We start from the raw sequence: 16,397 nt of genomic DNA, 5'->3' as shown, positions 1-16,397 counted from the left end.
AATATATTTTTAAGTATATAACTATCCTCAGGACTGAATATAATATCTTTATGTAAAAGTCCAGAGACTCTGAGGATTATCCAACTATTTATAACATTACACAAAGCAAAGCTCAAAAAGCTGCTGGCCCTGATGCATTACAGGACATGCACCTCAAGACATGCTTGCCCCCACACTGGACCCTCACCAATTTGCCAATCAAAACAATGGAGTACAGAGGTTGCTGTATCCACAGCTCTTCACTGTGTACTCTCACACCTGGACAACAAGAATACTTATGCAAAAATGCTGTTAGTTGACTTCAGCTCAGCATTCAGTACAGTTCTTCCCTCCAAGCTGATCACCAAACTTGTGGATCTTGGACTCAACAACTCCATCTGCACCTTGATCATGGCTCATGGACTTTCTGACCAACAGACCTCAGCATGTAAGGTCAGGCCATAACAGCTCTACCACCATCACACTCAACACTGGCACTCCACAGGGCTGTGTGCTGAGCCCGTTCCTCTATGACTGCAGACCTTAGTATGGATCCAACTCCATCATCAAGTCTGCAGATGACACCACGGTGACTGTCTCATCAGTGACAACGATGAGTCTGCTACAGGGAAGAGGTAAAGCACCTAGCTGTGCCTCCTCCTGAATACCAGCAAAACCAAAGAGCTCATTGTGGACTTCAGGAGGGAGAAGAGAGACCCCCATGTCCCCATCTACATAAATGGCACAGCTGTTGAACGGGTCTCTAGCTTCAAGTTCTTGGGGATCCACATCTCTGAGAATCTGTCCTGGTCAACTAACACCTCCAGCCTGGTCAAGAAGGCCCATCAGCGCCTCTTTTTGTTGAGGACCCTGAAGAAGAACCACCTGTCTAATGACATACTGGGTAACTGCTACCACTGTACGATAGAAAGCATCCTGACCAACTGTGTCCAGTCTGGTGTGGGAACTGCTCTGTTGCTGACCACAAGGCACTGCAGCGCCCAACCCATCACAGGGACTCCACTTCCTGCCATTGAGGATGTCCACAGGAAGAGATGTCTATGCCGAACACGCATCATTCTCAGGGACTCCTCTCATCCTGCCAATAAACTCCCCCAGCTCCTCCTTTCCAGGAGGCGCTACAGGAGCCTTCAGACTAAAACCAGCAGGTTTAGGAAGAGCTCCTCCCACACAGCTGTCACCCTACTGAACTAAGTCCCCGCTGAGTCTTTCCATCCACACTCACTGAACCCTTCTACACTCCTCCCAGTGACCTTGATCATTATCAACATTCACCACGTTGGTTACTGCTGTAGTTTTAGGACACTGACATGGTGTAGTCTCTGTTATAGTGTGTACACTGTTATAGTCTGTTCAGAGAGCAATGCTTCCACTACTGTAGATATTTTCATAGCACTCTGTAGATCTGTTTACCTCACAGTGCTTCATCGGGATATATGTATATTTGTTCATAGTATACCTGTATACCTGCCCGTCTGTAGCTATATAGTCTATAGCAATACAGATCATCTGTGTATCGGTTACAATATTATTTTTCAGTTTCAATTTTTTCTTCAGTTTCATTTTAAGCTGGCATCATTTTAACCCCACACACCCTAAAATTCAGTATTTATTGATGAGATGATGAAGTGTTAATTCAACAAAGTTAGAATATTTTTCACATGATTTTGACTGAGAAGCATGTTTATGTCTCTTTCTTCTTCCTGTAGAGGAGGAGCTTGCCAGGGTGCGGTCAGCCTTTGTCTGGAGGGTAACAATAGAAATCCTTAAACTGCTCCTTGAGGCCCTTGTAAGTGATGGTGTCTTAAATAAGTCGGAGAAAGAATCGATACTGGAGGGGAACCCACTCAGAGCAGATAAGGCACGCAGCTTCATCGACACAGTGAGGAAAAAAGGAGACGAAGCATGCAGGATAATGATCAGACATCTTGAGACCAAAGATAGATACCTTTTCTCTCAGCTGCGTTTTAACTCTGATCCATCTGCTCAACAAGGTGAGGTCATGCATCATAGACCATGAATAAAAATGGTCACCTTGCAGTTTGTTGAGATGTTAAAGTGAAACCTCAGAATTCATTGTAAGAAAAAGGAGAGGGCAAGAACGTCATTCTACGACGAATGTTTGGATTTGTTAAATGCCTGCAAATGTATTTTCTAAACTACATGGAGGAATTTTGATGATCATCATAAACCTGTGAAACTACTTAGATCTAATGTGAGCTGTATTTAATTAAACACAAGTGTTCTTTACTTTTAAAAACCATGCAAACGGATTGCCTTAAAAAAGAAAAGATAGCAGTCATTTGGCTTAAATGTTTAATGAAGAAAATGCCATATTTACATATAATAAAGTAAATTGTGGCCAGAAAGGGTTTACATTATCTTTCGCCATTGTAATTTACGACAAGAATTAAATGTGAATTACTGAATCTCTCTCAGATGCTTCTTTAAATAACATAGCAGTGGGGAACATTATGACACTTCAATGTTGTTATTTATATAGTACATCACATAGCTCCTTCAGACCAGATTTGTATTTTTCCTTCTTTTTTCCTTTTTTTGATTCAGATTATCTTCATAAGTGTCATCGTAAACTTAAGTCTGTCTTGAAGAAGAAGTTCCAGTGTGTGTTTGAGGGGATCGCTAAAGCAGGAAACCAAACCCTTCTGAATCAGATCTACACAGAGCTCTACATCACAGAGGGAGGGACTGCAGAGGTCAATGATGAACATGAGGTCAGACAGATTGAAACAGCATCCAGGAAACCACACAGACCAGAAACAACCATCAGACAAGAAGACATCTTTAAAGACACACTTGGAAGAGATGAACCAATCAGAACAGTGCTGACAAAGGGAGTGGCTGGCATTGGGAAAACGGTCTTAACACAGAAATACACCCTGGACTGGGCTGAAGGCAAAGCCAACCAGGACATCCAGTTCATATTTCCATTCACTTTCAGAGAGCTGAATGTGCTGAAAGAGGAAAAGTTCAGCTTGGTGGGACTTGTTCATCACTTCTTTACTGAAATCAAAGAAGCAGGAATCTGCAGCTTTGAAGACTTCCAGGTTGTGTTCATCTTTGATGGTCTGGATGAGTGTCGACTTCCTCTGGACTTCCACAAAACTACAATCCTAACTGACCCTGGAAAGTCAACCTCAGTGGATGTGCTGCTGATAAACCTCATCAGGGGGAAACTGCTTCCCTCTGCTCGCCTCTGGATAACCACACGACCTGCAGCAGCCAATCAGATCCCTCCTGACCGTGTTGGCATGGTGACAGAGGTCAGAGGGTTCACTGACCCACAGAAGGAGGAGTACTTCAGGAAGAGATTCAGAGATGAGGAGGAGGCCAGCAGGATCATCTCCCACATCAAGACATCACGAAGCCTCCACATCATGTGCCACATCCCAGTCTTCTGCTGGATCACTGCTACAGTTCTGGAGGATGTGCTGGAAACCAGAGAGGGAGGACAGCTGCCCAAGACCCTGACTGAGATGTACATCCACTTTCTGGTGGTTCAGGCCAAAATGAAGAAGATCAAGTATGATGGAGGACGTGCAACAGATTCACACTGGAGTCCAGAGAGCAGGAAGATGATGGAGTCTCTGGGAAAACTGGCTTTTGATCAGCTGCAGAAAGGAAACCTGATCTTCTATGAATCAGACCTGACAGAGTGTGGCATCGACATCAGAGCAGCCTCAGTGTACTCAGGAGTGTTCACACAGATCTTTAAAGAGGAAAGCGGACTGTACCAGAAAGAAGACAAGGTGTTCTGCTTCATCCATCTGAGTGTTCAGGAGTTTCTGGCTGCTCTTCATGTCCATCTGACCTTCATCAACTCTGGACTCAATCTGCTGGAAGAACAACAAACAACCTCTGCAGAGAAACACTTCTACCAGAGTGCTGTGAACAAGGCCCTACAGAGTCCAAATGGACACCTGGACTTGTTCCTCCGCTTCCTCCTGGGTCTTTCACTGCAGACCAATCAGAGTCTCCTACGAGGTCTGCTGACACAGACAGGAAGTAGCTCACAGACCAATCAGGAAACAGTCCAGTACATCAAGAAGAAGCTCAGTGAGGATCTGTCTGCAGAGAAAAGCATCAATCTGATCCACTGTCTGATTGAACTGAATGATCGTTCTCTAGTGGAGGAGATCCAACAGTACAGGACTTCAGGACGTCTCTCCACAGATAATCTGTCTCCTGCTCAGTGGTCAGCTCTGGTCTTCATCTTACTGTCATCAGAAGAAGATCTGGATGTGTTTGACCTGAAGAAATACTCTGCTTCAGAGGAGGCTCTTCTGAGGCTGCTGCCAGTGGTCAAAGCCTCCAACAAAGCTCTGTGAGTACAGTGATAGCTGGGCTTACACATTGTTCAAATTATGGCTAGATCTATAAATGTGTCATTGCCTTTTCAGACTGAGTGACTGTAACCTCTCAGAGAGAAGCTGTGGAGCTCTGTCCTCAGCTCTCCGGTACCACTCCTGTAGTTTGAGAGAGCTGGACCTGAACAACAATGACCTACAGGATTCAGGCGTGGAACTTCTATGTTGTGGACTGGGGAGTCCACATTGCAAACTGGAAACTCTCAGGTATGGGTAATATTATTTTTTTTCACATTGAAGCTGAGTGATATTTCCCACTTAGGAAGAAAATATGAAACATGATTTAATGCTTTACTAAATTTTCAGTGTAAATACTAGATTAATTGTAATATGACAGCAGTTCACCTAATGTGCCACCATTGTATTGTATAGGCTATATTTTGGTAACTATTTGTATTCATCAGATTAGCTTCATTATGTATGTTTAACTCTTATATCTATTTCTTTTATTCAATAACTTTCCTAAGGCTGAGTGGCTGTAACCTTTCGGAGAGAAGTTGTGGAGCTCTGATCAGAGTTATTCAATCCTCTGATCTCAGGGAGCTGGATCTGGGTAACAACAATTTGCAGGATTCAGGAGAAAAACTGCTGTCAGCTGCACTGGAGAGTCCACATTGTAAACTGGAGTCTCTGAGGTTAAGATTAACATGTTTATTTTAAACAGGGAGGAGAAAAATCACAGCTGCATTTGTGTTTATACTTTGGCCTCATCCGCAAAGACATTTCTTGTATTTTTAACTCACTACACAAACACAGTTTATTTTGAATCAAACAGCAAACATGCTTGAAGTGCCAAGTGTCAAGAGTTAAGCAAAATTATACAATTAATATTTGACAATGAGAATTTAAAAAAATACAAAGCTCTCCATTTTCAGAGGCTCAGGAATAAGTAAATCATCATTAGACTGAATACAATTTGAGGGAACTTTGGTAACTTCTTTGGACAGAAGAACTTGTTGCAGAATAATGGGAACAAAAGTATGAAGAGTGAAAAACCCATGGTCAGTCAAACTTGATGGCAGTAAAAAAATATGGCATGGACATGTATGGCTGCTAGTGGAACCAGGTCACTAGTATTTATTGACAAATGCTCACAGAAGTAGCACAATATTTTTTTTTAAGTCTACAGGCTATACTCTTCTTGCATTCAAATGCTGCAAAAACCAAGCAGACATGGCTCAAATGGATGTTCCAAAGCATACTGTAGAAGTAACCCAAGAGTTTCTCAAGGCAAATGAATAGGGTATTGTTCAATAGTCAACTAATTTCAACCCAACAGAAGAGTTTTTCACAAAAAGATAAAAACTCATTTTAATCATTTGAGCCAGTATGTGGCAGGGTGTGCAGTGCTGCTGCAGGGGTGGCAGACGCACCTGCATGGCATCTGCAATCACATCTCTCGAGGCTTAAAGTCTGTGTTGACTGTTGTTGTGCAGTGTGTGTGCAGTGGCTGTGAGCTGCAAAGCTCCTGCCGGTAAATTAAAGTGTGCTAAAAGTAGGGCTGGGTATTGTCATTGATTTCTAGAATCGATTTGATTCCGATTCACAAGGTCCCGAATCAATGCGATCAACGATTCGATTCAATTCAATTCAATTCGATTCAATTCGATTTGAATCTGAAAAATTTCGACAGTCAGAAATATTATAATTCAGATCAGTACATTTACATATTTTTGTATCTATAAAAAGGAAGCTAACACACGCAAGACTTTATCAAAGGTGTGAACATCACAGCAGATGCCTTTGTGTCAAAGTAGCTGAAGATAAAACACAGAAAAACATGAAGGTGATTTTCCAGGCCTGGGATTTTATATTCTGCAGTACATTAAAAACGAAAGAAAACCATTAATCAACATATGAATGTTACCTCTGAAGTTACAGAGGTTTTATTAGAGACACAGCTGAGCGTTTTGCATTTTGCAAAAGTTTAAATTTGTTCAGTATTGAACGGCAGAAATTAGGTTTTCTTTTCGGAAGTAAGTAAAAGGAAAAAAACAGCGGCCACAGCCTGGATTTCATCTTTACTCCACTTGATTCTTTTGGTTGGTGACACTGGAGGAAATAAAGGAAAAATATCAGTTAATAAAAAAACAGTAAGACAGTTTCCCTGCTGGTAACATTCCCTAACTGTAGGGGTGGTGAATTACTGGTAGGACAATTTGAACCTGGTACTTTCAGGGCCTATCAAATTAGGCCTACCCATGAATTCAGAGAGGAGGAATGAAAATTTGAGTCCATTTAAATCATTATGTTTAGCTTAAAAACAGTAGATAGAAGAGTAGTCATTTAATGCTGGAATTTGATCACATTGGTATTCAACTTTGAAAGTCAGTCACTGAGCTGTGTGCTTACTGACAAAGTTTGGACCTGTCACAGCCCTTCTTCAGGTCAAGGCACACATAAGATGATGAACAGGTTTTGGTTTGAATAGCTGGAGAGATGTTGCTCCTTCAGTGGTAAGACCAACTCTGCCACAGTCAGTGACCCAGTGCTTTGATTTTGTATTATTATTCTTATTTATTCTTATTATTCTTCTAGGTCTTAGGTTTTGGTTCCTGTGCTCCTCGTGTCCCTCTTGTCCCTGTACTCCATGTCCCCTCTGCGTAGTATCAAGTCCATGCCCTCTGTTGATTGTATTTCCTGTGTTAGGTTCAATATTGAGGAGGGATACAGGAGGTAATCAACTTCCATAATAACAACACTAATCCGGCCGGGTGGAGTCAAACGATGATTTTAATGACACGCGTGGGAAGACCGCCACTGTATGCAGACAGCGCCGATCCCTGACTTACAGAGCATAAGCAGGTGTTTTATACCTTTCAGGGCTTAAATTTAATACGCCCCTTCAACGTCACTCAGATACAGGTCATACATAGGTTTCAAAACCACAATGACTTAACACAGTTTAAAATAACATTGTCTCCGTCTCCACGACAGATGCTTCCTGTCAGCCTTCTGACTTTCACTTCTCGTCTGGAAAACCAAACTGTTCCTCTTTTTGCAGAGACAATTTTTAGAGTTACGAGCAAACATGATTAACCTCTCACCTATAAATTATTCTATCCACTGTGTGAGTGTGTCAGCATGAAATGCACTCAGTTTCACCTCTCCCTTCACCAGCTGAAACTTGTAACCTTTTCAACCAGACAGAAGGCCAGCACATACACATTTAAGATTATAACAAGCATTCAAAAGCATTTAGATTATAGATTTAACTCAACAGTTTAGAGTGGTTATAACTGCACCTGTAATAAAGTCTAATTGGGTACCAAAATGTTTAAACATCTGAATACAATATCAATGCTGCAGATTGTATTTTTAATGCAATGGTAATGATGATGATTATTAACAATAGCAGCAAAATAATTTCTAATTCCTCACACCTGTTTTACCTTGAAGGTCCAGGTTTGACTCTCCCTGGCCTTGTCACGTGTAATTAGCCTCAGCCGTGTCTCCCACTTGTTCCCTCTTTGCCCTCTGTACCTTCTGTATTTAGTGTCTAGTGGTCCCCTGCTCGCTGAGGCGTCGTACCCTCACACTCACCCGTGTGTTCTGTTTTAAGCTCTGTCTCCGGCATAATATCGAAGGTCACGAACAAAACAGCTCTTAGAGATGGGAGGAGGGTTTTTTTTCTCACCCTCTCTTTCACACTGTTTTTTGATTCACGCCACATGTGAGCCTTGTGTTTGCACAGAGAGGGGAGGGGTGGTAGTTACACTCGCAGTAGCACAGGATCAGACCAGGAGGGAGAGACAGAGATAGAGAGCAGGGTTAGGGGCAACAACAAGAGACAACATCATTACATTAGAAAGGTATAGTAAAGAAAATGAGTGACACCAAGAAAAGAAGCAAAATCTGGAACTATTTCAATTTAATTGACAATACAAAGGCAGAGTGTAGAGGCTGCAAAAAAAGGGTATCATATAGAGCCACAAACAACCTACACAGGCACCTGACAACTGTCCACCCATCAGTGCAATGGGAAGATAAAGCACAGTTAGTTGAGTGTGATATTAATGAATGTGCCAGTGTGTCTACTGCAATTGTTGCTTTTTTTAAATATATTTTATGTGGAGTGAAAAAATAAAATTAGTGGGGATAGGTTAACTGGAAACTCTAAATTGCCCATAGGTGTGAATGTCAGTGTAAATGGTTGTCTGTGTCTATGTGTTAGCCCTGCGAGAGACTAACGACCTTGTCCAGGGTGTACCCCACTTCACGCCCTAAGACAGCTGGGATAGGGTCCATCGCCCCCCATGACCCTGAAAAGGGACAAGCGTCCTGAGTTTAGCCAGAGAAACTGCACTTTCGCCTGTTAGGCAAAGATCAACAGTCCGCAGCCTACGCGGGTGGCCTTGAGGAATAGGGCAGAGAGTCCATTTGTTCTCGTTATCGTATTTCCTGGAAGAATGTTGTTGTTCTCCTCGGCGTCAACCTTCAAGCAGCTGGTGCTGTCGGGGTGGGGGTATAGCCGTATTAGTGATCGAGATAGCTGGTTTAGGGCGAACGAACTGCATCCATTTTTCAGCCGTCCTAAGATCCATCACTGGTCTCCAGGTCTATCTCTCTTTTAAGAACCGTGAGCTCCTCCAAGATCTTTCCCATATTTCGTTCAGTAAGAACAGTCGCTTTCTTCAATTTCCAATAAGCCAGGGCCAAGCCAGCTCCAAACAGCAAAAACCCTGTTATCATGGTTCCCTCGGGTGGGTTCCTCCAGGACATTCAGTTTGCAGTAGCACAGCACCGACAGTAGTTGCATCTTACAGAGTTACCAAATAAAGGGGAGTGAGAGAGTAAGGATGAGCATGAATACACCATATATACACATATATGAATACAGAATATAAATAAGATAAATAAGAGTACAAGTGAATTGCACATTTCAACTGTTGTGAGTCTATTGCACAGTGATTATTGGACAGCCAAATATAAAAAAAAATATTGCACAGTGATAAGAGCACTACAGCTTAGCTCCCCCCCCCCCCCCCCCTTTGTCTTCCTGTTTCCCCTCCCTCTCCCCTCCGGCTAAGAGTTAAACAGTTTGATGGTGTGTGGGACAAAGGGGTTTTTAAGGCTATTGGTCCTTGACTTTGGGAGAAGCAACCTGTCGCTGAACAGACTCCTCTGGTTGTTTATAACCGTGTGCAGAGGATGCGCAGCATTGTCCATAATGTCCAGCACTTTTTTTAAAATGTCCTTTTCTCTGCCACTGTCACCAGAGTGTCCAGCTTCATGCCGACCACAGAGCCAGCCTTCCTTATCAGTTTTTCCAGCCTGGACGAGTCTGCTGCTCCCCCAGCACACCACAGCATAGAAAAGTACTCCAGCAACCACAGACTGCTAAAACATCCTCAGGAGCTTCCTGCAGATGTTAAAAGACCTCAGCCTCCTGAGGAAGCACAGTCGGCTTTGGGCTTTTTTTATACAGGTGCTGCGTGTTGCATGACCAGTCCAGTTTGTTGTCCACCCACAGCCCGAGGTACTTGTACGTGTCGACCTCCTCCACCTCCTCTCCCTCTATCTGAACTTGCAGTGGAATTATTTATTTATTTATTTACTTGAACGCCAATCTGCGCAAAGCCTGAGGGGTGGTACAAGCCTGGGACTTTGCCGCACAGCAGTAGCAGACAGATATCACCTCTTAGCAGGAGCAGCAGCGTATGCCACAGCAGAAAGGCATTTCCACGTCACTGTCGCATGATTTTTCTTCCTTCAAACACTGGCCATGAACCTGTTCGCCTGCCTCCTTTCTGGCAGCGATGTGGTCAGAGAATGAGAAACAGGCCGTCATCTCTCCGTTCACGCTGGTTTCCACCATCACCTCCGCACCCGTACCTACTCCTTGGGTGGGAGTGGCTGATGTCCAGCAGGGACCTACACCTGTGTCAGTCTTCACTGGAGGCTCTAGTGAGTCCGTCCAGCTGGTTAACTCAGGTTAAGGAGACTCAGGAGAACCTACACCACCACCAACTCTACATTCTTTTCAGCTATGGGCTTTACCAGCTCAGCCTGTAGCACAGTTACCAGTTTAGCCTCCTCCCCAATACATAGCTCCACCATGTATTCAACCATTAGTTTAGCTATTTGTTCCCGCTGGGGGTCTTGGGGAGCCCGGCCAGCATTTCCTAGTGTCCGCTGGAGGGTCCGAGGGGCTCGTTCAGCAGCCTGCCTCTGCTGGAGCATCCGAGGGGCCCGTTGAGCAGCCTTCCTCTGTTCCGGTCCGAGGGGCTGCTTCAGCCATCTCCTGTCTTGGCTGAAGGGTCCGAGGGACCACCTGCTTCACCAACTGCATCTTCCTCGCCGTCACCTGCAGTGCTGCTCTCATCTGGTCCTGCCCTGTCTGGTCCGACAGTCTTTCGTACCTGCTCTATCGCCGCCGTCTTCCACATAATCGACCTCCTGAACTGCTTGTCCACCGCCGTTGCCTTCCAGATGGCTGGTTTTTGGATTTGCTTTGCCCGCGCCGCCACTGCCTTCCACTGCCTTTCATGTGGCCACCCTGCGGTCCTAGTCAGTCTCCATTGTCGCCCCTGGCTTCGCGGTTGGTCTCCTGAACTGCTCCGTTGCCACCGCTGCCATCCGCACGGTCGGCCTTATTAAAACCCGATTCTTTGATCCCCATGATAGAACAGAGAAAACCCGACTCATAGTGGTCAAAACATTTATAATTCTTTTTATTCAATCATCTTCCGGAAGAGAGAGACCCCTGCACAGCCCAAACGCCAGTTGCAGGATCTCTAACATTAGAATCATAAACTGTGTCTCATATAGGTGTTATTTTGGTACTTTACACGTCACACAGTTTCGATACAAACACTCCTTATATGGTACAAGTTCCTCTTTTCTGTCTGGCTTCCTGTATTTATTAATATACTTGTATAGCTCTACACTAACTTCCTGTTTTCCAGTCTGGCTGAGCACTTAGTTTGTGAGTCAAAAGTGGCCTTGCTTTACAAACCTTCATTATTAAAGTACATAAAAAATATAATCAGAAAATAAGCACTAAGAATATATTAATTACATGACAGCCTCCTGAACTGTTTCCACGTCACCGGTACCTTTGGCGTAGTCGGCCTCCAGAACTGCTTCATTTCTGTCGCTGGCCTCCTGGTCAACCCACTGAACAGAATTGTTTTGGACTCCTGTGTTGCCGTCCTCCGGCCCCCTAAAATATTTAGAACTGCTCCCTGTGCTCCAGTGTTTTCTTTGTGGACGTTTTGTTTTTGGACTTGTGTGTGTTTCCTCGTGATTTCCCGTGCCTCCCTGTGTCTTAGCTTTAGTTCATTACCAGTATAGTTTTTGTATCTCCATGTTCCTTAGTCTCAGTTAGTCCTAGTATAGTTTTATTCCGCCCTGTGACTCTCTGTTAATATAGTCAGCTCTTTGAGTTCATCCCTGAGTATTCAATTCAATTGAATTCAAGTAAATTTTATTTACATAGCGCCAAATCACAACAACAGTCGCCTCAACGCACTTTATATTGTACAGTAGATCGCACAATAATAGATACAGAGAAAAACCCAACAATCATATGACCCCTATTAGCAAGCACCCTGGCGACAGTGGGAAGGAAAAACTCCCTTTAAACAGGAAGAAACCTCCGGCAGAACCAGGCTCAGGGAGGGGCGGGGCCATCTGCTGTGATTGGTTGGGGTGAGAGAAGGAAGACAGGATAAAGACATGCTGTGGAAGAGAGACGGAGATTAATAACAGATATGATTCAATGCAGAGAGGTCTGTTAACACATAGTGAGTGAGAAAGGTGACTGGAAAGGAAAAACTCAATGCATCATGGGAATCCCCCGGCAGCCTACATCTATTGCAGCATAACTAAGGGAGGATTCAGGGTCACCTGGTCCAGCCCTAACTATATGCTTTAGCAAAAAGGAAAGTTTTAAGCCTCTGTCTCCTGAATCCAAACTGGAAGCTGGTTCACAGAAGAGGGGCCTGAAAACTGAAGGCTCTGCCTCCCATTCTACTTTTAAATACTCTAGGAACAACAAGTAGGCCTGCAGAGTGAGAGCGAAGTGCTCTAATAGGGTGATATGGTACTACAAGGTCATTGAGATAAGATGGGGCCTGATTATTTAAGACCTTGTATGTGAGGAGCAGGATTTTGAATTCTGGATTTAACAGGAAGCCAAAACAGGAGAAATCTGCTCTCTCTTTCTAGTCCCTGTCAGGACTCTTGCTGCAGCATTTTGGATTAACTGAAGGCTTTTCAGGGAGTTTTTAGGACTTCCTGATAATAATGAATTACAGTTGTCCAGCCTGAAAGTAATAAATGCATGAACTAGTTTTTCAGCATCACTCTGAGACAGGTATTGAAAGTCCTGCGTTTGGCTCCACTCCAGCCTACACACAGTCACTTCCTGACAATTTCTATTAGAGACTATTATATTAAAACATTTGCACCAGCTGATAAAACACAGACAAACAGAAGACTGTTAAATAAATCAAAGAATGTGACTTTAAAAGTGAGGTGGAGTGCCTGGTTCTCAACAGGATGTAATTATAGCAGTTATCATTGATAACTAGAAGGGAGCCTGAAAAACAGCTAAGACCTCACCTGCACATACAAATCCATCCTGAGTTTAAATTCTGCCATTTATAATAGATGCTTTGTTAGTTTAAAGTCTGCTGATAATGGCTTACTTTACAATCATACATAGAAGCTGCCCGAGTCAAGTTTGGGAGTGGAAATCCGCGCTGAGCACTGAAAACCAATGTTAATGCTAATCACAAACTTCCATGGATGAAAAGCTTTCAGACTTAGATAATAACTCACCACTTTCTGACATTCAGTTCATTTTTATGCTTACATCCTTCTCCTCAATTCATTTTAGATTTGATCCTGGTGGAGTCCGATGGTTAAGGAAAGGTCTGAAAAAGTGTAAGTATGTTTAAATAAAGAGCTGTAAAGTGTAAAGATGCTCCTGAGACAATCCAGCACATAACAGCAGGGTGCAAGATGCTAGCAGGCAAGGCATACATGGAACACCATAACCAAGTGGCCAGCATAGTAGGTGTGGATCAGTGAATCGATGTCTCGTTCACTCTAAACTGAGGTGCAGAACAACCAAAACACTGGAGCATGGGAAGCAGATCAAACAGTTCAAGAGGCTGACCCGGAGGTTGCCGGCACAAAAGTTCATAAGTCAAACAGTCGGAGGGCCTACCAAGTGTGACCCAGGTGACAGAGCTGGTCTGGAGGCCAGCCGTGCAGAAAGCAACGGCGGTGACAACGTAGAAAGAGTTCAGGGGGCCAGCCGTGTGGACGGCAACGGCGACAGCTCTGGTCCGGGGGCCGGCCACGCGGAAGGCAGTAGTGACGGAGCAAGTCCGGAGGCCGGCCACGCGGAAGGCAGTGGTGACGGAGCAAGTCCAGAGGCCGGCCACGCGGAAGGCAGTGGTGATGGAGCAAGTCCGGAGGCCGGCCACGCGGAAGGCAGTGGTGACGGAACAGATCCGGAGGCCGGCCACGCGGAAGGCAGTGGTGACGGAACAGATCCGGAGGCCGGCCACGCGGAAGGCAGTGGTGACGGAACAGATCCGGAGGCCGGCCACGCGGAAGGCAGTGGTGACGGAACAGATCCGGAGGCCGGCCACGCGGAAGGCAGTGGCAGCGGTGACTGAGCAAGTCCGTAGGCCGGCCACGCGGAAGGCAGTTGCGAAGGTGACGGAGCAAGTCCGGAGGCCGGCCACGCCAAAGTGTGTGGCGGCGACGGCCTCGTTCAGGGGGCCGCCCTTGATGGCGATGATGTCCAACCAAAGGCCTTGAAAGTGGCCGGCAATGTTGAGGAGACGACCACGAAAAAGCCGGCTGTGCTAGGCGTGGACGAGATGGTGGCATGGCAACCACAGGGCCAGACAAGGCAGAAGCTGAAACAAGCAAAGCTGATGCAGAGGCTGGACCAGGCGACGGCGTGGATGATGCAGAGGCTGGACCAGGCGACGGCGTGGATGATGCAGAGGCTGGACCAGGCGACGGCGTGGATGATGCAGAGGCTGGACCAGGCGACGGCGTGGATGATGCAGAGGCTGGACCAGGCGACGGCGTGGATGAAGCTGAAGCTGGACCAGGCGACGGCGTGGATGAAGCTGAAGGTGGACCAGGTGACGGCGTGGATGAAGCTGAAGGTGGACCAGGCGACGGCGTGGATGAAGCTGAAGCTGGAGCTGGACCAGGCGACGGCGTGGATGACGCCAAAGCTGAAGCTGGACCAGGCGACGGCGTGGATGAAGCCGAAGCTGGACCAGGCGACGCCGTGGATGAAGCCGAAGCTGGACCAGGCGACGCCGTGGATGAAGCCGAAGCTGGACCAGGTGAAGCCAAAGCTGGTGCAGACAAGAATGGAGCTACAGGTGACGGCGTGGAAGCCGGAGACGGTGGCGCTGCAAGTGGGGGTGAAGCTGCTGCTGCAGGCGGCGGTGTGGATGAAGCTGCTGCAGCAGGCAACGGTGTGGAGGTTGCAGGTGTTGGAGATGGTGGTGGCTGAACGGTCTCGCCAGAACCGTCAGCAGACATGAGGATGTGCTTGCTGGGTCCTCCCGGACCCCCAGCTGATGAGACAGGTTGCTGGGCGGGCTCCTTGGGCCCTCCAGCGGAGACAGGGAAGTGCTGGCCGGGCTCTCCAGAACCCCCAGCGGATGAGGCAGGTGGCGGCGTGGGAGCCGCGGAGTGCTGAGCTTCTGGCTGGGCAGCTAAGCGAGCTTCTGGCTGGGCAGCTAAGCGCACTACCTCAGTGGAGCTTTTAAATGACTCGGGAAATGCTGGCTCTTTAGCCTCTAGCGGTCCGGAGTCTGCTGAGGGAGGGCACTCAGACTCTGGGGAGGCCCTGAAGAATGTTTCAATATCTGCAACATTACCACTTGAGGTCTTCAAATGAGTGTCAGTAGTCCAAGAAACAAAACATTTGGGTGCACACTGAACAGTCTTAATGTTCTCAGAGCTTAGGTTAATTGTCTCTGGGGTGGAAGCCGCAGCTTTAGCTGATTCAGGGATAGCTGATACGGGGTTAACAGGCTCAGATGGAGCAGAAGAAACATAGTCCTTTTTATTGTTATGCCCAGAAAGAGTGCGGGAAGAACTGTCGTGGTTACTCACAGCTGCTGATTGCTCTGGGGAGGGGCTGGAGTGCAGCTGTAGCGAGGAATGGTGATGGCGCCGGTGCCGCTTCCTCCTGGAAGTGGGAGTACAGACTGATTAGGAGAACAGCAATGGCGGAGAGGCAGACTCCTCATCCTGCGACCATATGGCCGCAAGGAAAGAGGCTGGCGAGCGATAGCCGGAGCAGACCGGAGTCGGTAGTTCACTCTGTGGCCACGGCAAGGGGCTGATATCCTGCCACGGTGATCGCTGTGGTGTCGCAGAAAGCTCCGTGTTCGGCTGCTGCTGTGTTGCAGGGAGCTCACACTGCTTCGCGGCGAGCTCCGTCTGCTGCTGCTGTTGCTGCGGAGGCCTCGGAGTGGAGTACTGCGAACGAGCAAAGACTGCTAGCTCCCGAGCCTGAAGAACCTCCTGGGCTTCGTGCAGGAGCCCAGGAGTCCATTAAGCTCATAAATCCCTTAAGTTGGCGGAGATGTGAATTTCCCTCGAGGATTGTTCCGATAGCATTTAATCCGATCGCCATTGCCTTAATATCCTTCGTGTGGGAAATTCGCTTTATGAGGCCCATGACGCGGGCGAGATCACTCTCCCGAGATGAGCCTGCTGGGTCCAGGTTATGGTCGCGTCGTTCTGTCATGGTCGGCTGTGTGGCAGGCAGGCACGAGTGGTGGACCCAAAATGCAGGACTCTTAAGAAACGAGGTTTCGAGTGAAAATGCAGCTTTATTGCTGGAACAAAACTTCAACATAAAATAAAACTCACAAAAGCAAACAAAACTCTAAACTGAGGTGCAGGAGGACTGGAAATCATGAACACACAGCAAGTTGAGGGTACAACACGACAGGGAGCACAGGAAAACACAGGGCTTAAATACACAGGGGAGTAATTAGGAAATGGACA

General features: G+C 46.3%; 1 protein-coding gene across 7 annotated transcripts in view; it reads left to right on the top strand.

Moving 5' to 3' along the window:
- Positions 1–16,397, top strand: part of LOC146490498 (protein NLRC3-like) — a 50,608-nt gene that overhangs the window by 22,085 nt on the left and 12,126 nt on the right. For 5 of the 7 annotated variants that reach the window (XM_085153139.1, XM_085153142.1, XM_085153143.1 and 2 more), the window contains 5 exons: positions 1,710–1,994; positions 2,569–4,345; positions 4,422–4,595; positions 4,856–5,023; positions 13,234–13,280. In XM_085153139.1, coding sequence (XP_085009265.1) covers positions 1,710–1,994; positions 2,569–4,345; positions 4,422–4,595; positions 4,856–5,023; positions 13,234–13,280 — 2,451 coding nt within the window. Of the gene's footprint in view, positions 1–1,709; positions 1,995–2,568; positions 4,350–4,421; positions 4,596–4,855; positions 5,024–13,233; positions 13,281–16,397 lie in introns of those variants that run through there. The other 2 variants (XM_085153145.1, XM_085153146.1) reach the window with 2 other exon arrangements.

This window comes from Neolamprologus multifasciatus, unplaced genomic scaffold (assembly GCF_963576455.1).
Source record: "Neolamprologus multifasciatus unplaced genomic scaffold, fNeoMul1.2 chr03_unloc_1, whole genome shotgun sequence".
Classification (NCBI taxonomy): domain Eukaryota; kingdom Metazoa; phylum Chordata; class Actinopteri; order Cichliformes; family Cichlidae; genus Neolamprologus; species Neolamprologus multifasciatus.
This window is presented reverse-complemented; position numbering and strand designations above follow the sequence as displayed.